Raw genomic sequence first — 24922 nt, 5'->3', positions numbered from 1 at the left:
ATTGATTGATTGATTGATTAATTAATTCATTTATACATGTATACATCTATTTATTCATTCACTCATTTATTAATTCATTCTTTCAAATTACATATTTTTGTTTTTCTATATTTTCACTTGCCCCGATCGATTTCATAAGAATTCACCAGAATTGTATCCGTATAAAGGTACACAATTCTTCGTCAAAGAACGAGTATTTCGGTGCAGTTATCTCCCTTGAAAGAATAAACTAGTGTTGCATGTTTATTACTTACATATGCAAACAATACAACTACACAACTGCATGTACGTTTACAACAATTTGAAAAACCTCCTAACATTTAAAATAATATTTTTCTAACAAATGAACTAAACACATATCTAGCATTCATTGTTTATACAATATAAAAGCATGTATTATATAAAATTCACGCGGTTTTTAAATCGATACTCGCGTATTCAATTATAAAAAATGAGTTAAATATGTATCAAAATATATTTTTAAACAAATTTCATTCAAGATCTTTTATTCAATTGAAACACAATCACTGGTTTGAATACATATGCGCATAAAGGCATGTTGCCCTTTTTTAAAATATTTAAAAGGAATTTGTAAATGATAAGTATCAAACAGTTCTATTTACAAATAACAAATATCGTTGTTTAATACCCAATAACCTAAAACATGAAAAGAAGCCAATATTCAACGAACATCGAAAAGGCTTTGTTAGTTTTAATCAATGAAACTAGATTATATTTATTTCGCAACTATCCGATTTTGTTCCTGCAGATGAAGTGATTTAAACATCCGCATCTGGTCCTTAGCAAGCGTCACGACACCACTAAGATCCAACTTGTCATCGGGCACCCGCAAGTATCGCGTCTTGTTCATGTCCTTCCAAAGTTCCTTTTCGTGCGCTTTATACTCCTCCTCTGACGTAAATGTCCTACTGACGTCATACGTGCGCACGTTTCGTCGGCGTCTGCTGTGCTTCATGATTTCTTCTTCGTCGTCGAGATTAACGACAGCTTTAAGCTGAGGAATATCGATTGACATCAGCGGCGCGGAGAATTTTGCCGGCGGGTTGTCTTGCAGATACTCGTCAATTCTTCCCAGAAAGCTGTTCTTTCTCTTCACAAGGGTCTTTAAGAATTGTTGCTCGTCATTCAAAAGCTCTTGACGCCTATCCTCAAATATTCGTTGACGTCCAGAGTCTAAGGACTCGTCGGTAACGTCCATTAGCAGGAGTTTGTCGTGTGCGGATTTCTTTTTTGTTTTATCGTGTGGCGTTTGGTCATGTGTAGAAAACTCCTGGTACGAGTTTCTAGGCGTTGCCGTTTTAAACGACACTTTCGACAACGTTGAGTGCTCACGTTCAACAACGTTCGACGTCGAAGGGCGGATAATTTCGGGTTTCCTCGCCGATGCACTACCGTTTGTGGGGTCTTGTTCCAGGTTAGAGGTAGGCCCGACCGCGGCGCTCACGGGTCGAATCGCCGGGATCGTGCTACGGTCTAAATCGACGGAGCTTCGTCGGACAATAGTATCAGGCTGAGGGGCGTCGATGAAAACACCAGTCACTGAGTTACTGCGAGGTTTGCTAAAACTAAATTCCGTGAGTGATCTTCTTGAAAGTAGTTTATCGTTCGTCCGCTTATGTGACATGGTCGTATTTGACCGCTTGATTCCTTCTGGATATATATTCAGTCTATGAGCGGCAGCAGCGATCTTCATCGCAGCGTTCACGTTAAAGGTCGAGGCCGGCTTAAATTTCCCCTCTTCCTCAAGCTTGCGTAACATCGTAATATCTTGTGGCGAAAGGTTTGATCTCAGTTTGTCCGCGCGTTCCCTCAGACGTTTATAGTTGGCCTTCACCGTACGTACGTGCAGAGAGAGCACGTTGTACATGAAGCCCATTTCTAGGTTTAACGTTCCAAAAGTCTTTGCCAGGACGCGTTCTTCTTTCTTGTTCAGCATGCGAGCTTTCACTTCACGTTCCGTCATTTTGCGTCGACTTGTCATAGCGTCGACGACTTAATCTCAAAATGTACCAGCCGCTTCCTCTGAAACACAGATGTATTTTTACATTAATTTAATTGAATTGTGGTTCAGGATGTTGGTTTTGTGCCGTTAATAGTATGGTACTTAGGTAAACACGTAACTGACATTACAAGTTCTATTTTATTATAAAAAAATCAATATTACCACGAATGCTACATAAGATACATCATAATTAAATCAAAGCGTTTTATTTTACATGAAAATCTGTTTGTTAATGTTTTTATTTTCTTTCAACTCCACAATCGTTAGTTGATAAATATTGCTTCAAAGTTAAAAGATCGGGGTTAAGTTTCTTTACTAAAATCATTCAAATACGATTAAGAAACATTATTAAGATTAAGCCATCGTTTCAAATGTAGCACGTCATTATCCCAAGGCAATACTAATGGCTAACACATTCAAAAGTAACAATATAACAAATGAGAAACGGTTCGGAATTTTTCAATGATTATTATTTGAAGAACAGATTGTTCGGCAATACAATTAATGTGATGTAAGAAATTCATTAAAATTGAGATAACAAACGACCTAACGAGTAGCTGTTATTGACTTGTTATTGTGGACGCATTAGTAAAACTGGCCATTCTATCCACTCTTGTTATTGCCAATTCGTTACTCGTTAATTTTTCACCAATTTTATAGGAATGTTGAATATTAAATGTTTGTTCCAGTTTTCTTTTATCACAATTAAACTTTTGAATTATCAATAGAATTAAAAAAAGATCTTACACAAAATAAAATTAAAATAAAAGTAACAGCATACAGTTGTATAATCATGCAAGTATAAGTATATAGTTTTAAAGCAGACATGTTTACCGTACAATAAAGAATACATTCAATCTTTTAATGCGATGCAAAAAGCTGTGAATGCATCAATGTCGATCAGATAAACTGGGCATAATGCAAGTGCGTAAAGTGTCGTCCCAGATTAGCCTGTGCAGTCCGCACATGCTAATCAAGGAAGACACTTTCCGCTTTAATGGTATTTTTCGTTCAAAGAAAGTCTCTTCTACACGAAAACCTAGTAAAGACGGAAAGTGTCGTCCCTGATTAGCCTGTGTGGACTGCACAGGCTAATCTGGGACGACACTTTACACACATGCATTATGCCCAGTTTTCTCAAAACGCGACTCATATATCGATGCACAACTTACCATTAAATTAGTTATATTTGTATTTTTGAAGTAATTCGCACCCGTATTATAATGAAAATTATAAAAATATAATATTTTCGTTATAAAATATATGTATGCTATTACTTTATCGCTATGTTTTGGTGTGTGTTGATCTATTACTTTATCGTCTCGTGTGAATGTTTCTCGAAAGTAAGAATGTATCATAAAGACTAATCGTTTACTAGAGTTACATTAACTTACACATTGAACTTAACGAACGGATTGGTTTAAGCGCATAATTTTAAAGCAAATCCTTACGTTTCACTAGGTTACAAGAATCTATCTGTACTTACCACTTAGTAGAAAAATGACAAACTCAAATTTATCTGAAATTTAACAATTATATTATTTATTATCCAGCTATTGTAATTTCATCATCAAATGCCTCTATCTAAATTGAATCATTCGTTGCGTATAGCGTTCAACTATATCTTAAACAACGGGCTTTCACTTTTAATATAGACTTTGGTTATCAATAAAATATCAAGAAGTTAAGAATAAACGCAAATATTGACAAACCTCTCCGAAAACAAACTAAACAAGTACATCAAGACGATGGTTTAAGCAAATAAGCTACTTGTGGGCTAATTTGAAATCCGTGTAATGTTTGAATGTTATTAACCAGTTGGCGCGGAAATTCGGTAGGCAATACTTCATATCAGTACAAATATATGGAGCCTTTTGATAAAATGTAATTGAAATGATAAAGAAGATGTACTGGTATCGAAACAAAAGAAGTGGTAGTAATAGAGATAGTAGTAGTAGTAGTAGTAGTAGTAGTAGTAGTAGTAGTAGTAGTAGTAGTAGTAGTAGTAGTAGTAGTAGTAGTAGTAGTAGTAGTAGTAGTAGTAGTCGTAGTAGTAGCAGCAGCAGCAGCAGCAGCAGAAGCAGCAGCAGTAGTAGTAGTAGTAGCAGTAGAAGTAATAGTTATGGTAGGTAGTAAGTTGTTGTTGTTGTTGTTGTTGTTTTCGTTGCAGCATGAATTGTAAATCTAGTAGTAGTAGTAATAGTAGTAGTAGTAGTAGTAGAAGTAGTAGTAGTAGTAGTAGTAGCAGTAGTAGTAGTAGTAGTAGTAGTAGTAGTAGTAGTAGTAGTAGTAGTAGTAGTAGTAGTAGTAGTAGTAGTAGTAGAAGTAGTAGTTGTAATAGTAGTATTAGCAACAGCAGCGGTAGAAAAGCAGTGGCACCTGCAGCAGCAGTGTAAGTAGTACTACAAAGCTCAGTCGTACAGTCGTATTTTTTCATGTTATACACGTTATACATTTTAATCCAGGAACGTTTAACACAAATCCACAGTCATGAAGGACAATAATAACTATCTAATCATAGAAATTCTGAGATTGTTAAAACACCTCAATACGTCTTGTTTAAATGGAGTTTAAAAATTAGAATTTACAATTCTTTCCCAATTTTAAGAATATAATACCACGGCCGGGTCCCCAACAGCATATCCAATTGGTATTCAAATTGGGCCCTTAATATAATGTGTTAATCAGCTGACAAATATTTTTAGCTGGGGGCAAATACCTTTTTTCTATTAATTTTGTGTTCTCCAAATAGATTATTAGAAATAAATATTTGTACTTTCACCTGAAGAAGGGCCCGACAAAAACTTAGAATTTACTGTAAAGCCAAAAGACTTTAAAAAAATCACAGTTGTTACCATGGTGAAAAACAATACGCAGACGCTTGGAATATATGAACAAGCACCATTATAATGAATGCAAAATACATTGCTTAACGAATATTGGTATCGGCAACAAAACTATTTGGTAAATTTTTATCGACAAAAACCTCTTTTTTAAATCGGGAAAATCGCATCGGCGACTTCGTGTATCGAAACATATTTGTTATCGCCTTGTTGTTGTGTATAACAAAAACACATATATCAGTTAGGTTCGTGTATGATATAACACATTTTGTGAAATACTTTAATGCTGCACTTATCTCGGGATACCTTTTAAGATTGTTTATTTGAAAAATTGAGAACATTATTTTGTATCTTTGATTGTTTGAAGAATAAACAGTAGCATGCATATTAATATATATAATCGAACGTAACACATTATTTTAATAATTCCTTTCCGTTTAAATACTATTTGTTTTCGCTCTCGATCCTTGTTGTTAAATGGTGCACATGCAAAAGAAATGTTTTCTCTAAAGATCAATAGGTAATTGTTCAAGATCAATAGTGAATTGTTTACATGACGGCTTCAAATGGCAACTTTTGTTGATTGAGAGATAATTGCAGAAAAAAACGCAGCCTTGTACAAAAGATAAGTCTTTTTCCAATAGTGTCCTTTCAAACTGGTAGAGAACACTCTCATATATCCACGATAAAGTTGTTAATGTTTCTTCTGTAAAATATTCGAGTTTGCGATCTATTTTAATAAGAAAACAACTGCTTATTCAGTATCGTACATAACCAGTATGCGATACGGTAAATAACAAACGTTCATATCGTAAAGCTATTATGTATATAATTACTTAAAGTGATATTATGGGCATTTTTCACTGTTGAATTGAGCTGGAAAGAATTAACAGATTAAAAGAGTTAGTTAAAATGTGGTTATTGACTAATTATCTGCAACTCATCTTGCTACCAGTTGTTTATAAAAAATATATTTTATATTCGATATTTTTCGTGACTGGTGAGTCCTGTAAGCCGAAATGATCCGTAAAACAAAATTGTGTCACATCGTACATGCATGATCAGTTGTCAAACGAAAGTCCGTTTGTTATTCAAATGCATTATGTTTCTCTTTCCGGGATATTGTTTTAGTATGTTGATGCTGCATTAACAAATATAAGTGTATATGAAGTGAAAACACCAAAAATAAACAAAGGTAGCGATAGACACATATAAACAGTTAGATGCCCATAATATCACTTTAACTCAACATTTTGATCTTCAAAATCTCTTTCAAAAATAATTTCACTTTGGTGCACGGACATTATCCCACCGGATATAACCCCCCCCCCCACCATAAAACCCACTACAGATATATTACCCTTTAGACATTTTCCAACCACCTAAACAGTACAGTATGTTTGTATCTTAAAGCCCCGACTTATCGATAATATATTTTATAGTATAATTTAATGTAATTAATGACCAACAAGTTACAGCATATTCCATTGATCGATTGATAAATACTCAACTTCAAAAAATGATAAAGATGTATAAAACTGTTTAAAACTGTCTAAATAACGGTCCATTTAAGAAATATCTTACAGATTTTGAGTACTAACTATACATCGTTAGTTTTGTTTCGTAAAGTAAGAGCAGTCTGTAGCAACGTACAAGTATACGTCCCATTTAAACACCAGCTTAAAAAAAACTATTATCCATAATATGGAAATTAAAAGTAAAAAACACAAAATTTTACTTACACAATGCCTTCGATGTATCCTTAAAACGTTACATAATTAAAATTGTCCCCACAAACAAACAATAACAAAAAAACTATAATAGAAAATATTTATTCTCATAGAAACGCGCGCGTTCACGTGTGAACTGTCATTGTTCAACGTTCCATACAGTTAGCACAAACAAATACATCGAAAGTACTTTGTATTAACTCATTTGAAAAACTATTATTACACTGTTTCTATTGTCGAGTTAAATAGACTCAAAAGCTACGATCGAAAACCCGTTTTAAAATAGTTTGAAGTTTTCACTTACACTCAGTCAAAACCTCTGATCATTTCAAACTGATTAAAGCGTGCGTACTGAAAGCGGCGATCATTAGCTTTTTTTGAAACCTGACGATTCATAAAGTAAAATGTAATTGGTACGATACCTTAGCTGGTATTGTCCATGGTATTTGATTTGAAACAAAATCATGCGAATACGACTGTCGGTGGGCGTTATGTATTAACTTGCTCGGTTAATTAATGTCTCGCTCTGTAAGGCTAATATATCATAAATACCTGCCTCAAATTTGAAGTAATGAGCGATACGCAAAATATAGTATAAAATATCATGGTTAAAATAGTAATACTAGTGGGCAAAAGCCAATTAGGAAAATACAATTATCCATTGACTATCACAATTGTAATGTAGGTTAAGGATTAATACAGAAACAAGGATAATGTTTGAAATTGAAAACCAAAGACGAGAAATATGACGCATATAGGTCAGAAGTTATTTATTATAGACAAAAAAACGAAATTCGAAACCAACCAACAAATTGAATTACGAGACAATATAGACTATGCCAATCTTGCGTCGCTTAATTTATTTGATTTTACGACTGGAATATAAAATAAAGTTTATCATGATCATCATGATCATCATGATCATCATGATCATCATGATCATCATGATCATCATGATCATCATCATCATCATCATCATCATCATCGTCATCATCATCATCATCATCATCATCATCATCATCATCATCATCATCATCATCATCATCATCATCATCATCATCATCATCATCATCATCATCATCATCATCATCATCATCATCATCATCATCATCATCATCATCATCATCATCATCATCATCATCATCATCACATCATCATCATCATCATCATCATCATCATCATCATCATCATCATCATCATCATCATCATCATCATCATCATCATCATCATCATCAAAATCATCATCAAATATCATCATCATCATCATCATCATCATCATCATCATCATCATCATCATCATCATCATCATCATCATCATCATCATAATCATCATCATCATCATCATCATCATCATCAATATCATCATCGTCGTCGTCTTCGTCGTCTTCGTCGTCATCATCATCATCATCATCATCATCATCATCATCATCATCATCATCATCATCATCACAACAACAACAACAACAACAACAACAACATCGCCATAATCGTTATCGTCAGTATCATTATCTTCTTCATTATCATGGTGATGCTTGCAACGTCGAGATTGATGGAAAATTGATTATATTTACCTTCGTTTGCCAATATATTGAAAAAAAAAGTTCATATTGCTATTGATTTTGATACACTTATTCAATTTAAATGAAAGTAAACACAAATCCTATTCAGGCACTCCTTTGATACGGAAAATTGATAACATTTCAAAGATCTTAAAATTAAAGTTACAAATATGAATGCGAATGAGCTTGCGGAACGCATTCATTTTGTCTCGGAGTTAATGAAATAAGATATTATTTTGCAATCAATCACGCCCTTTTTTACATATGCCATAATTTTATGATGATTTATGTATTTCATATTTCAAAATAAAATAACTGCAACATATTAAGCCATCTGAGGCTATTTTAAACATCTTCTGGTGATCACAAATTACAAACGTGTTGAATGCTCGTTAACATGTTGCTATTTAAAGGACGACGCTATTATAAAGCTTTCAGAATCTGTTGAAACATGCTTACAGATTATGAAATGAAATTTCAGATTAAATAATTTAAAAAAATGTTGATTTGAAATAGAAAATAGACATTGTGCTAAACTTTTAAGCATTGCAGGATCGAATCCGTATGCGCTCTTGAGCGATACATGAATGATGCGTCACACAGTAACGACATACTTCCGGTACCACAAACGCATACCGCCAGTGTAAAGTAATCCGTGAAATGGCACTGATTGTTTAATAGCAATCGGTTCTTCAGGGGAATGGGAACTTATGACGCATTTAAAGAGATAAACGCATTCGGTGGTCATCGTTACAAGGGGGAAGGGCGGAAAATAACAAATAACAGTCTTAGTATCCAAACGCATTCCGGATACTTTATTTACAGAGATTTACAGTCTTAAACAGACAGACAGATATTTTATTCATGGTTCTATAAAATTACGATAGATAATAGGCATGCTAGTTCCCAATATAAAATTACGTGTAAAAATATTCAGGGTGTTGAAGTAATAATGAATACGTTATTGTTAAACATATGTGGTGTACTATTTTTTTTTTAATTGCTTTTTGATTATACTTCTATTAAAGTCGGACGGGTTTCAATAAAATAAATATGTTTAAGTCATTGTTCACGTGTTTGATGAAGTTTTGTATGGTTTAAGCCAATTCATGTGAAAATGGGTCCGGTGCTAAATGCGACCAGCCTAGCACCCTACACTGGCCCGGAGCTACACTGTCCGCTGTAAAGTTAAGCAAGGTTTCATTGTCTCATTAGCGAACAGAGTAGCTCCTTGCCAGTGTCTGATATTGATGTTTTAACCCTTTTATACCTAGCGTCTAGAAAAAAAGGCCTTGGCAAACAGCTTAGACCCAGATGAGGCGCCGCATGATGCGGCGTCTCTTCAGTGTATGCACTGTTTGCTTAAAGGAATTTCTATAACAAATATTCTAAATATAGAAATAAATATACTAGACATCCCTTATTTTGGAAATAAATTGATCCAATTAAGAAGAATGGATGAGTCTACTAAGCATAAATGGGTAAATTAAATTTTCAGTTTTAGCTTGCTCACATTTAATTCATTCCTTAGACCGGAATGTTTCATAGGAGGTTTCTCGAATAACTCACACTGTCCAAGTTTAAATGATTTGCTGCGAAAGATTGATGTAGGATATAAGTTGCCATGTGATTTTTGCATTCAAAATAGTATTTACGTATATCCCCAAAACGTTTGCTTATTTTTATAAACTGCAAAAGCTTTCCAATAGATTAATGCAACACGATTTTGCACGTAATTGGTAGAAACCCCAACTTAAGTTTATACTATATATTTAAACCAATAATACTACCTAAGACATGTTGATATCAGTACTCGCTTTCAATGAAAACAGGGGATCGTATATAGCAACGACCAACACACAGGTGGAAATATTGGCACTTAAATTAATGAAAGTATTGTTCAAATACTGTTAAAATATGTGTTCAAATAATATTTAGGTACACGATTTTGACTTGAAAAACAAACGCTTTTTATGACGGCTGTAAATTAGTTTAGTTAGATTTTCGACGACTTTCTTTATAAGCTTTTCCTTTCATTAAGTAATTCGAACTTAAAACTTCACCTTGCGGCAAAAACTTTGAGTAAATAGGCGAACCAGAAGAATCACTTTATATTAGTCAATTTGTTAAAATATTGCGGTCAATAGGATTTGCTATATTGTATTTTGTTTGCTAACATATCGTATTTCTTTCCTTCTTTCGGGCTAGCGGAAATGTAATTGCGATTAGTTTTATAAATAAATCCATATACGCATTCGGTGTTTGTCACTTTTCAAACTAATTTTGGAACCTACAGAAATATTAACGAAATTACATTTCAACCGTCGGACACCAATACTACGCTCAACGATTATACATGTACATGCGTCAAATGGGGAACGTTTTAATCTGTTTTATGAGCGGACATTTTATAAACTGTAAAAATAATAAACAATTCGTGAGTTTAAGATCCCAGCCAAATTGTGGTGTTGGGGACATGGTGTCCATCATGAGACTAGTAGTTTGCTTTCCCGATACCTTTGGTTAATTCTCAAAACTATTATTCTTGGTATTTGAATGATGCTCAAAAATTACTCGAAAGTGAACATTTTGTATTGTCTTTAAAATAGCAATTGTAGTAACTCATAAAACGTTGATTAAAAAAAGTTTTATATGAAACAGTTTTATTTTTATTTATTTTTAAATTAGATCAAGTAATTTCATATGGCAGCAATATTGTAGTATGACACAATACCGCATTTAATAGGTTAATGAGGATAAAATGAAATTTAGCCACTATTAATCGAATAATACATACGGATGCTAAGAACATATTTAATATACTATGATAGTTTAACTAAGCATGACATATGTATTGCTAACAATTCGATACTAACACAATTATAACATATTATTAAACACAACTTATTAATATGAACCATATTTTCTCACACATGAACTTCTACATCGATCTGTCAGTGTTGTTGATAGCGAATACGTTAACAAAATCATCTTTTATTTATTGGGTCAAATATATGTATGACAATATATGCACGTAAAATTGCGAGTTAAGACCCGTTAAATCATTAAGCGAAATGCTAAATGTGCGAATGAAAACACTGGCAACACCTTTTGCAATTTGATAAAGTTTATTTATGATTATTATATATAGTGCGCGTAAGATCACGAATAAGGACACAATAGCATATAAAACCGACTGTTGTCATATGATTATTATTATTATTGTTATTATTTTTATTATTATTATTATTATTATTATTTTTATTATTATTATTATTATTATTATTGTTATACCGGATTTATATAGCGCCCTTTTCATGCAAGAGTGCACGTTCAAATGCGCTTTACATAAGAACATTTGACGTATCGCAGATACGAATACATTTTGCAACACTGTTTCAAAAGAATTCGATCAAAACTACTCAATTATACTATAAAACTACTCTATTATACTATAATTACTACGTAAAAACATGCACAGTAACCCTAGATTAGAAAGATCGACAAGACACTATAAAACTACCCTATGTGTATTAAGGGTGTCACGTTTAAACATTTAAACGGTCGCGTTTCGTGTTTTGCTGAAAAACGTTTACCAAAACAGTAAACGTTTAAACGACAGTCAATATCAATATAATAATATTGGGGTGCAAATAACGTAGCCGACCAGCCGTACGAAGTATATCGATGACAAACTGCGAAACCGGGTACGTGCGGTAAATCCGAGCTACCGAATTCGGCAATAATTTATTTCTGATTGGTTAGCGGATGGCACAGACATGAACGGAAACTAACGGAAAATCTTCGCTACTTTCCGAAAATCTTACAACTTGGCAAGGAAACAGTGCATATGCCGCCATCTTGAAATATTTTAAGAGATTGATTAGCCAAGTCAAACACTGCGGTAGCATGTTGAAAAGCAATATTCTAACCAACTTATATATTGATTACGTTTTTGCTAGTTAACTGGTTTTTCATTTTCTGCGGTCAAACGATATACGCATTGTATTTCATATGCAAAATACGTGCATTTGTTTCGGAGTGTCGTTTTCGGAAACGGTATTTTTCATTGATTTTACATTATTTTCGACGTTCTTTAAATTGTTTTTATAGAATGACGAATACACATGTGGTGATTCGGATGCTCTGTTTTATAATATTTTATGGTTTTAATATGACGTCATTGCGCGAATGGGATATGCAATGAATATTACTTCCGGAAATAAAATACTATTTTCGGTTTGGAAATGCGATGGTACTGATGCTTTTAAACGGACATAGGGATACCGTTTAAACGGTAACGTGTCGTTTATTTATTTTTCGTTTAAACGTTTAGAAAAATCTGTAAACGTGATACCCTTAATGTGTATAGCTATAAGACAATTAATATAACAATAAAATCGAAAACTTAAACAATAAGTACTACGTAAAACAACAAAAATCATGCACAGTAACCATAGATTTGAAAGATCGGCAAGACAAACCAGAGACAAAACAGAGACAGAGAGAAGGGTAACGTCAAGATACCATTACCACGAGTCCACAAACCCCCAAAGGAATAATAATGCTTCCTTTAAAAGGGTAAATTCAAGTTCATGCTGATTGAGACAAGGGTAACGTCAGGATACCATTACCACAAGTTCACAAACCCTCAAAGGAATAATAATGCTTCCTTTAAAAGGGTTAATTCAAGTTCATGATAATTGAGATTTTATATAATGAATTGAATAAACCACTGCTTATATTGCATAAGATTGGAGGAAGAGGTGAGTGTTCAGTTCCTTTTTGAATTAATTCAGTGTTAAAGAACCTCGAATGTTTGATGGAAGTGAGTTCCAGAGTTTGGGAGCAGCGTACATGAAACTTCGCTCCCCGTATGATACGGATTTATTCTTCGTTGGCATCACTAATGGAGTCGCTTCTTCATTTGATCTTAAGTTTCGCCTTGGTTCGTAGACTTCAAGTAGGTTTTTCAGATACACAGGCGATTGTCCATTTAAGGCTTTGAACGCATTGGTAAGTATTTTGAAGTGGATTCTTTTTTCTACTGGGAGCCAGTGTTATTCTTTTAGGATCGGTGTTATGTGACTCTAGCGGTATGTTCTTGTGACAACACGCGCCGCAGTGTTTTGAACATTTTGTAGTTTCTTGATAGCTGATGTTTGTGTTCCATACAGCAGTGCATTGCAATAGTCTAGTCGAGACGTGACAACTGAATTGACCAAGGATTTTGTGGCATTTGGTGTAATATATTGCCTGATGTGACCTATTTGCCTAATCTGACCGAAACATGATCTACTTATAGCATTAATATGGTGTTCCATGTTCATTCTTGAATCAAACCAAGCACCGAGATTTCGAACATATTGCGATGGTTTAATTGTCGAGTCTCCTACTTTAATAGTTAACCCATCTACGTACTTGGCGTTGTTTTGACTTGAAAATACTATAAAGGTAAAGGTAAAGGCATGCTTTTATAGTCTGATAACTCACTATGATTCAAACGACTTTGACATTTACCCCCCGATCACTGGGATTTAAGTCGTCCGTTTACATATGACCTCGTTTTTGTCGGTGTTAAGTTTGAGCATATTTGTATTCATCCACGAGATGATATCGTGGAGGCACTTTTCAACTCGATTTAGTGTTTCGTCTTGGGCTGCTCCATCGGTAGGTTCAAAGGAAAGACAGAGCTGCGAGTCATCGGCGTAGAAGTGATGCCCGAGTCCATGTTTTTTGCAAATTTCACCAACAGGTTTAGTATACATGGTATACAATTTTGGGCCTAACACAGATCCCTGGGGTACGCTGAAGGTCAGCAGCACTGGTTGTGATACCTGGCCGTCAATGCTCACCGTTTGGAAGCGGTCAGATAGGTAGGAAGCTACCCACTGTAGTGGTTTTTCAGCAAAGCCAAACTGTTGTTCGAGGCGGTTTAAAAGGGTTATGTGGTCGATGGTGTCGAAAGCGGCAGAGAGATCCAGCATAACAAAGACAGTGACCCTTTTCTTATCTAATGATTGTAGGACATCGTTTTGAACTTTTAATAAAGCTGTTTCTGTTGAGTGAAATTTCCTGTATGCAGACTGGTTTTCTTCATTTAAATTGTATTCTGTCAAATGTTCATCTATTCATTTGCTGACAACTTTCTCCAATAAATTTGAAACATGGGAGATTCGAAACAAGCGATAGTTTTGTAGTGTTTCTTTATCTAAGGTGGGCTTTTTTAATAAAGGTCTAATACGTGTGTTAATCGAAAGATTGATGATATTTGTCAGTATTGGTAGCAGTTCAGTTTTGCATTCTTTCAGGAGCCAAGTTAGAATAGGGTCAAGCTCGCAAGATTTATTTGGGGATTGCATAATGATTTTTTCAACTTCTTCCTCAGTTGTCGGGCGGAAATGTGTCAAACTTCATGTTTCTACTTTTGGGTTATTATCATTACTCTGTTTTGAAATTGCTTGAGAATGGGCATGTTCAGAAATATCTTTCCTGATACCTTCAACTTTATTTATGAAAAAATTATTGAAATCTTGTGCTAACTCATCGGATGTTTTGCCAGACGGGAGAGCTATTTCAGATGGGTCATCTAGTAAGTGTTTTGTGATTTTGTGCATGCTCTTTTGATCACGGCCACATGATGTTACTTTATCTGAATAAAAATCTACGCGTGCGTTTTCAACATTTTGTTCATTTTGGCGCAGTGGTTTCTATAAATTTCATGATCAATAGTGAGTCTCGATTTTAGCCATTTTCTTTCCAAATTTCGTTTGATATGTTTAGCGTCATGAAGCTCATCTGTGTTCCACGGGCAAGTCGGCCGCAGGGTTATAGATTTTGTTCTTAGTGGAGCATGTTTGTCTACCAAAGATGAAAGTTTAGTATCATAAGTTTGGACAAGGGTTTCAGGGTCATGTATATTTTCAAATTGTATTTCTGACTCTGTGATATCCTGTTTAAATGTTTCAATATTGATCTCATAAACAATGGTTAATATAAGGCCCTGGTAAGCGATCTACTTTTTTACATACAGTGTGTTAATAGTGACGTTTCAACAAAGAAGAATATTTTCGGCATTGCCTTCACATCATTTTGAAAACATGGCTTGTTTCATATAGAACGATAATTTCATAAAGGAGTTTTTCGATCTTTGGTGACAAATACGCATTATTTTTTACATTTGACGCGACGACCACATCGTTGCATTTATAGCAATCTAAACAAATAAGGCAACGTGTTACATAGATAAGTTAAAGTGTTACCTATAGCCTTTTTACAAATCCGTGTACTTTGCAAGAATTAAAGAACAATATACCTGACATAACTATACACAAAGCTAACAAATCCTTAGCACGGATTTACATTTCACACTAACATCCATGAAGCTAAAACATAACTTTATTTAAGTATGAACAATACTATTATTTTTCTATTATAAAAAAGCTAGCCTTTCCTAATGTTATGACATCTTTGAGATTTTAAATAATAGTGTCGGATAAAAAAAAAGTGACACTTAAAGTTGGTTATTAAAAATAAACATTATAATTCAAGTGTAATCACTTACCCGCAAATCGGTCAATGTTTACATTTTATTTGCACTTAAGTGCAATCCGTATAAAAGCAGTTATGAATTTCTTTATCTATGTTGTAAAATTTATTTACGAATCATTTTTATACCGCAATTGATTCCGTTGAATTGATTCGCGTTAAGGTGACCAACAATTTAACATAGAATCTCTGTATTGATGTATTAATTTGATGACATTTCAACCCCAACTGTAAATATTAAAGTTCAAAATATGAATGCGAGGATGGTCGCGGACAATAGTCATTTTGTTTTGTCTAGATCAAATGACATTTTAGATTGCACGCCTCATGTTTTATTAACAAAAAGCCTGATTTCACTTCATGATTTATCGATGTCGAATATCAAATTAACCAGATATTCAGTCATATTATTTAATGTAAAGTACTTTCACGTTGAGTAAGCATTAATATGATATTTACCTCTTTACGTCTTTGTATGTATGTATGTAATTATTTTGACCTTGAAGTCAAGGATAACCCACGAAAGTGCAAGCAATTATTTCCAATGGGGTCTTTTTTTGCTGAAGAGACAGCAAGCAGAAGAGACAGTATTGTGATACAAGGAATACGGGTGCGATACCCTAGCTCTTTGCGAATAGATCCCTTGGTTCTTTTACGTGCTCAGTGTATAGAACCGATACACGCGAGAATTACCTAGTACATCTCTAGTTGGGTAGGAAACACTTAAAGCATTTCTGAAGTTTCCAGTGCCCCGGCCAGGAATTGAACCGGGGACCTCTGGAATGGTGCACCAGTGTGTTACCACTAGACTACCGCACCACCAAGACTACCGTCTTATCTGGGCCCGTATTCATCAACCATTCTTTGCATACGTCCGGTACGCCAAAAATATACTTGTTTTCATCCCTTACAACAAAATGCTGAAACTATATACAATGTAGAGGTATACAAAGCCTTATTTTCAGTTTACCAAGTTGAATTTACCTTGCAAAGTGACTGCCTTGAGAAAAGATAATGTGGAGAGTTCTATTTACAGCAAGAATCAAAGAAACGCGTGATTCTCTTGATGGGCTGGCCTCTAGAAACATCGGGCTTCGTGCATGTGCGTGGAGTATCGTCCCGGGGGCTTCATGAATGTGCGCGTAGTATCGTCCCATGGGGCTTCATGCATGTGCGTGTAGTATCGTCCCATGGAACTTCACGCATGTGCGCGTAGTATCGTCCCGGGGGCTTCATATATGTGCGTGTAGTATCGTCACATGGGGCTTTATGCAAGTGCGTGGAGTATTGTACCATGGGGCTTCATGCATGTGTGTGTAGTATCGTCCCAGGGGCTTCATGCATGTGCGTGGAATATCGTCACAGGGGCTTCATGCATGTGCGTGTAGTATCGTCCCAGGGGCTTCATGCATGTGCGTTGAGTATCGTCCCATTGGGCTTCATGCATGTGCGTGTAGTATCGTCCCGGGGGCTTCATGCATGTGCGTGTAGAATCGTCCCAGGGGCTTCATGCATGTGCGTTGAGTATCGTCCCAGGGGCTTCAAGCATGTGCGTGTAGTATCATCACATGGGGCTTCATGCATGTGCGTGTAGTATCATCACATGGGGCTTCATGCATGTGCGTGTAGTATTGTCCCAGGGGCTTCAAGCATGTGCGTGTAGTATCGTCCCATGGGGTTTCATGCATGTGCGTGTAGTATCGTCCCAGGGGCTTCAAGCATGTGCGTGTAGTATCGTCCCATGGGGCTTCATGCATGTGCGTGTAGTATCGTCCCATGGAACTTCATGCATGTGCGCGTAGTATCGTCCCGGGGGCTTCATATATGTGCGTGTAGTATCGTCACATGGGGCTTTATGCAAGTGCGTGGAGTATCGTACCATGGGGCTTCATGCATGTGTGTGTAGTATCGTCCCAGGGGCTTCATGCATGTGCGTGGAATATCGTCACAGGGGCTTCATGCATGTGCGTGTAGTATCGTCCCAGGGGCTTCATGCATGTGTGTGTAGTATCGTCCCATGGGGCTTTATGCAAGTGCGTGGAATATCGTCACAGGGGCTTTATGCAAGTGCGTGGAGTATCGTACCATGGGGCTTCATGCATGTGCGTGTAGTATCGTCCCGGGGGCTTCATGCATGTGCGTGTAGTATCATCACATGGGGCTTCATGCATGTGCGTGTAGTATCGTCCCGGGGGCTTCATGCATGTGCGTGTAGTATCGTCCCAGGGGCTTCAAGCATGTGCGTGTAGTATCGTCCCGGGGGCTTCATGCATGTGCGTGTAGTATCGTCCCATGGAACTTCATGCATGTGCGCGTAGTATCGTCCCGGAGGCTTCATGCATGTGCGTGTAGTATCGTCCCATGGGGCTTCAAGCATGTGCGTGTAGTATCGTCCCATGGGGCTTCATATATGTGCGTGTAGTATCGTCCCATGGAACTTCATGCATGTGCGCGTAGTATCGTCCCGGGGGCCTCATATATGTGCGTGTAGTATCGTCACATGGGGCTTTATGCAAGTGCGTGGAGTATCGTACCATGGGGCTTCATGCATGTGTGTGTAGTATCGTCCCAGGGGCTTCATGCATGTGCGTGGAATATCGTCACAGGGGCTTCATGCATGTGCGTGTAGTATCGTCCCAGGGGCTTCATGCATGTGTGTGTAGTATCGTCCCATGGGGCTTTATGCAAGTGCGTGGAATATCGTCACAGGGGCTTTATGCAAGTGCGTGGAGTATCGTACCATGGGGCTTCATGCATGTGCGTGTAGTATCGTCCCGGGGGCTTCATGCATGTGCGTGTAGTATCATCACATGGGGCTTCATGCATGTGCGTGTAGTATCGTCCCGGGGGCTTCATGCATGTGCGTGTAGTATCATCACATGGGGCTTCATGCATGTGCGTGTAGTATCGTCCCGGGGGCTTCATGCATGTGCGTGTAGTATCGTCCCATGGAACTTCATGCATGTGCGCGTAGTATCGTCCCGGGGGCTTCATGCATGTGCGTGTAGTATCGTCCCATGGGGCTTCAAGCATGTGCGTGTAGTATCGTCCCATGGGCTTCATGCATGTGCGTGTAGTATCGTCCCAGGGGCTTCAAGCATGTGCGTGTAGTATCATCCCATGGGGCTTCATGCATGTGCGTGTAGTATCGTCCCAGGGGCTTCAAGCATGTGCGTGTAGTATCATCCCATGGGGCTTCATGCATGTGCGTGTAGTATCGTCCCATGGGGCTTCAAGCATGTGCGTGTAGTATCGTCCCGGGGGCTTCATGCATGTGCGTGTAGTATCATCCCATGGGGTTTCATGCATGTGCGTGTAGTATCGTCCAGGGCTTCATGCATGTGCGTGTAGTATCGTCCCGGGGGCTTCATGCATGTGCGTGTATTATCGTCCCATGGGGCTTCATGCATGTGCGTGTAGTATCGTCCTAGGGGCTTCATGCATGTGCGTGGAGTATTCTTATAGGGGCTTCATGCATGTGCGTATAGTATCGTCCCGGGGTTTCATGCATGTGCGTGGAGTATTCTTATAGGGGCTTCATGCATGTGCGTATAGTATCGTCCCGGGGTTTCATGCATGTGCGTGGAGTATTCTTATAGGGGCTTCATGCATGCGCGTGTAGTATCGTCCCGGGGGCTCCATGCATGTGCGTGGAGTATCGTCCCATGGGGCTTCATGCATGTGCGTGTAGCATCGTCCATGGCTTCCTGCATGTGCGTGTAGTATCGTCCCCAGGGGCTTCATGCATGTGCGTGTAGTATCGTCCAAGGGGCTTCATGCTTGTGCGTGGAGTATTCTTATAGGGGCTTCATGCATGCGCGTGTAGTATCGTCCCGGGGGCTCCATGCATGTGCGTGGAGTATCGTCCCATGGGGCTTCATGCATGTGCGTGTAGTATCGTCCATGGCTTCCTGCATGTCCATGGAGTATCGTCCCAGGGGCTTCATGCATGTGCATGTAGTATCGTCCCGGGGGCTTCCTGCATGTCCATGAAGTATCGTCCCAGATTATTATGTGATATCCTGGGATTGCACAGGTTAAACTAGGATGATAGTTTTTAAGCATGCAATAAGCCAGTTTTTTCCGAAGATCGGCCCACATCAATTCAACAGAATCGACTTCCTCCATCTAGCATACCCTTGGCGTTGAGTAATCTGTTTAATAACAAGGCTTGTTTAAATAGCACTTGACTTGAAGTGAAAAGGAGATTACGGAGCATTTTACGTGATTAAAATGGTTATCTTTACTGTTGGGGTAGATAAAAAATGTCATTCAACAGTTTAATCATCAAAACGCAATCCGGATAATTGCTTTACAGAACATGGTGAATGGTTAAGAGTGTTGTCTAACCACGACAATACAGTTATAGTAAACCAAACACAGTACGCCAGCCACAAAAACGATGGATTAGTTTCATATACTTCATACAGATATATACGTTTGCAACATTTTTTTTTTCAAAGAAGTTAGTAAACAATTTCATACATGTATATTATATATATTATATATTCGTAACAATATGACTTTAAGTGTAAGAGTGTAAGCGAACGGTTAAACCACGGGAACAAATATAGCAACCACTTACAGCGAATTGTAAGTGTTGGTACTTATTTTGATACATTGTTTTAACAATTGTTTGTTTGAAGAACAAGCGCAATTGATGCCAATAGAAATGGTGGTTAGTTTCTAATTGAGACTGAGTGTGTAAGGAAGGCACACAAACACTATGACATTCGAATTCAAAGGTTCGGAATGTGACCACCCGTTGAGTAAACAGGCGAACCACAAATGCCACTTAACTCTTTATTTATCATTTTGTGAAAATATTGATGTCAAAATGGATTTTCTGTATTGTGTTCTGTTTGCTCACAAATCGTATGACACTTACTTCTTTTGGAAATGGGAAATGTATTTCCGATTTAATATATTTATATCTATAGAGACAATGAAGTTTTAATTACATTGGAAGTTACTGGTAACGAAGAAGGTTACCATCGAATCTCATTTCACACGTAGACTTGACTATATCGGTCACAGCATCTTCAGAAATGTATAATAAGTATGAGTCGTGCCATTCTAACATGGCTGTTATGCTACGTTCCAAGAGTTCGTCGTCTCATTAGTTGAGAGTGTAGCCCCTGATCAGACTGATCGGATGCACACATTGGTAGCTACTCTGGCCGCATACGGCATACTACCCATTTTTATATGATAAACACGCGCCTCGTATATATAAACCAGATGAGTTGAAAAAGCTTTTATCTTCAGGGGAGAATGAGCAATAAAGTCGAATAAGAGTACATTTCGTGTTCTTAACTAAAATGAATAGCGGTTTATGGTATTTGAAGTTTTTTTTCATATTGTCTTTATATTACAGTCTTTGGATAGACCTCATCATATATCGAATAAACCTATTTTATAGGCGATTGAACTACTTTATAAGCATCGTCACATGATTAAAAAACAATTCAGTACGAGTTACTCTCTCTATATGAAACCGCGATTAAGGGAGGAATGAATATCAGGCTCAATTGGCAATCTCCGCACGCGGACAGGTTGTATGGGTTCCAGACACGGAGTACTAAAGTAACACCCGGCGTTCATTCGCTTGAATAGATAAAAAGGAAAATTAATTACATTAACTAATCAAATGATCTAAGAACACAAGACGATGATAATTTCGTCACTGATATGACCCGAGACTAGAACTAGGTGTCCCACACTTTGCTAGTGTTTTAAGAACGCTTTATGAGTTAGATTAATGTTTTGCAAATGGCAAAAAGGTAATTATCGAGAACACTTTTGGGTTTTGTTACTTTTTGTGTCTCTTATAACGATTCAAATACTATCAGTTACTGCAAAGAGATACATACACTTTTTTCAAGGGAGTAACATCAAACTATCATTTCAAGTTGTGGTATTTAAAATAGTATTTTGCACAATTAATGCTTCCTTTACATATTTACACACGTTTAATATTTCAAATATCATGTTTTGTGCTAATAATTATCTCCAAGTGTTTTGTTCTGCGTGAAAATTAAAACACTTGACATACGGTATGATTACCTAAAATCAAATATCTGAAGAAACTTTATTGCTATAAAATTATAGAACTAACATTCTAGTATTTATCCCTTAACCAATTTGATACGTATTTTGACACATTTGTAGTCCCTTAGAAAGTGATATTTAATTTAAGACCTGTATTACTAGATTCAAGTGTTTGAGGCTTTATTTCCAACCCTTAAATACTGACGAGCAGCAAACAGCATAAAACCTGAACAGACTGCGAGTTACTCGCAGGCTGTTCTGGTTAAATGCTGTTTGCACATAGCCTTTTTCATTTTGTGGTTCACCTCTTCATAAGTTAAAAAGAGTTATATAATCTAGAAGTGTACAAGTATGTAAACGTATATGTATACAATCCTTGTTAAAGACCAAGTAAATGTACCTATGAGTGTGTTCCCTTCTGATATTTAAAAGTTGTACATACCTTGCCTGCAATGCCCCTTAAAAACCTGAACTGATAGAATGATAAATCCGAGTGTATCCTGTTAAAGTGCGTAGTTCAGTGTGAGTAAATTACCATTTGACCGAGAAGTGTATTACGTAGAAACCAACCAATACATCTATTGCGATTATAGATAGTTGAAACGTCTGTCCTGCTCGCGTCAACTTGTATCGATACATTTATTGGGATTCTACGCGGAATTCTAAAAATGTTTAAGTCAGTTTTAGGGGTAAGTTAAAATCTACACGGACGATTGGCAGCAGGCCTTAAAGGATAGACTCATTTATCAAAGTTTCAACCTATATATGGAGGTGATATGTTGAGATAATAACAATACAACAACAACACGTGTTATATTGTAATTAAAATCAGTCAGTAACAATGCTCATTCTGAGATCAAAATTTACGAATTATTTCTAGCACGAAATACAGATAATGGAAACAAGAAATATCTTTAAAAAAAGATATACGGCGTTGATTGTGGTCGATGTTTATGAACGATCAAAAGTTATCTCTATGAGATAAAAAGTAGCGGATGCCTTTTTTCTGCGCAGTTCTTAGCTACATCACAAGCAAATCAATTACGGGGTGTTGCGCCAGATTTCGTGGCTTATTTTGCTTTATGTGATATTATTACTCAGATATCTATATTTACAGAATAGAAAAACACAAGAAACATGAAAATAAACGAGTGCATATAGGTCAGCCGGCAAAACTCGAATCTTATTTAATTGCATAATTATAGTATAGTAAATTATTGTGCTCATGCTTAATAAACTGGTCTAAATGGATAAATATTTCTAATTAATTTTATCAAAATTGGTCCTTATCATGCAAATGTTGAAAACATATTAAAAATCGATGATTGACATACCACATCTTTATTTAGTATATTTCTGATCAAAACAGACTTCAAGTGCACAAAGTTTACGAGACGGCGTTTATATAAAGATTTCTGCAACTGGCCGCAAACTGACCTTGATACCTTGCGGATTGGAATGCAATGCATTAAAGTTAGGTAACAATTCTGCTGCTGAAACGACGGCTTGTTTACGCCAACAGTACACGACCAAGGCAACAGCTGTGCCTAAAATATTGATATATCGACAAAGCGAATAAACGAACTATTTACTCCATCAGACAAAAATAGCATAGATTACAATTTTTTCCTTCAATAAAAAGATCGCAACCCCTTCTGCGAACTCCGGTGATGACCTGTATATAAACTCTGACTTTTACACACTGGCCGCGAATTGACCCGAAACCTCGCGGGTTGAAATGCAATGCAAGTAAGTACTAAATATGAGAATATAGCCTTTAGTATAAACGCTTTTGCGCTGGTAATTCTCTGAAAATAAAAGGTAAACGCACAAACTGTATTTATGTCGAAAATTGATTGTAAAACTGTTCTATCTATTGAGCCTTTTAATTAGAGATAAAATTGTTTCATGCAGTAAAACAGTGTTATAAAGACGCGGATATGTTTCCAATGTTCTGGTGTTATACTCAACTCAGCCAATGGAATAAATGAAGTGTATTCATTCGTACCTAGCCGCGGTAAATTTTATTTGAATATTATTGGACACTTACAAAGGTCAAGTCAGGGTGAAAAGCTGGCTTAAAACAGCTTACGCCGAAAAAATCGGATTGGTGAGTCTGTATATTTACATAAGAACAATATGGCCTATATGCATGTCCATTGTGCCTTTATTTAGAATAATTATTTCGTGGGTTCCGTTCAACAGCTTTTATCGTAAGATATTTATATCTTATAATTGGTAAAGGAAATTACTTTGTACGAAGCAAGTTTTAAGAAAATAAATTGTGATCAAATTTACGCTACAATGAAGTTTAAAAAGTAACCAATTTAGAGTTATAAATATTTAAAAAGGTACATATTGAATTGGAGGTACGGACTCGATAACTAAATTAACGACGACTAGCACCAATTTTCAGAAAACCACAATTAGGTTGACAGAAGTGGCAAATGCTAGTTATTCATTATTATTTACATATAATACACCCGGGTATTGCTTTTGACGCGACGTCCTAATTTCTATATAATGTGTATTATTAAAGGGGTCTTTTCACGTTTTGTTAAATTTACATATTTAAAAAAAGTTGTTTCAGATTCGCACATTTTCGTTTTAGTTATGATATTTGTGAGGAAATAGTAATACTGAACATTTACCATGCTCTAAAATATCCATTATTTGGATCTTTTACGATTTAAAATCCTGAAAATTATAAAGCGTTTCAACGCGAAACGATTGAATAATTTGGAAAGTTCTGTTGTTGTCGTTATATTTTGGGAATCTACGAGTATTGCTTATATAACTAAAAAATACATCTTCTCATAGCATGAGCACGGATGGTCGAGTGGTCTAAGCGGGAGACTTTTTACTCCAGGACTCCAAGAGTCAGTGGTTCGAACCCAGTTGAGGGTTACTTTTTTTCTTTTTTTTTATATTGAAATCTTATTTTTTTACTGGAGATTTTTAGGTTCAATGTTTAAATTTATCAATATAAAGCATTTAATGGCAAGCTTCAATACTTGCCAAAATCTGTGAAAAGGCCCCTTTAATAAAATTCAATGACGTATCATCAAAGCTGAATGCGCTTAACAAAAATCCTTACAGAAAATAAACATAATAACAGACAGTGCAAAACATTTCGATGACAAACCGTATATTGAAGATGTTTCTTCC

At 36.5% G+C, this 24922-nt stretch overlaps 1 protein-coding gene across 6 annotated transcripts in view; it reads right to left on the bottom strand.

The window, feature by feature from the left end:
* Positions 1-230: 230 nt before the first annotated feature.
* Positions 231-24922, bottom strand: part of LOC127879501 (uncharacterized) — a 58968-nt gene continuing 34276 nt past the window's right edge. For 3 of the 6 annotated variants that reach the window (XM_052426360.1, XM_052426363.1, XM_052426362.1), the window contains exon 2: positions 231-2043. In XM_052426360.1, the coding sequence (XP_052282320.1) occupies positions 737-2002 (1266 nt within the window). In that variant the 5' untranslated portion in view covers positions 2003-2043 and the 3' untranslated portion in view covers positions 231-736. Of the gene's footprint in view, positions 2044-3509; positions 3666-6608; positions 6873-22196; positions 22347-24922 lie in introns of those variants that run through there. The other 3 variants (XM_052426358.1, XM_052426361.1, XM_052426359.1) reach the window with 3 other exon arrangements.

This window comes from Dreissena polymorpha, chromosome 4 (genome assembly GCF_020536995.1).
Source record: "Dreissena polymorpha isolate Duluth1 chromosome 4, UMN_Dpol_1.0, whole genome shotgun sequence".
Classification (NCBI taxonomy): domain Eukaryota; kingdom Metazoa; phylum Mollusca; class Bivalvia; order Myida; family Dreissenidae; genus Dreissena; species Dreissena polymorpha.
This window is presented reverse-complemented; position numbering and strand designations above follow the sequence as displayed.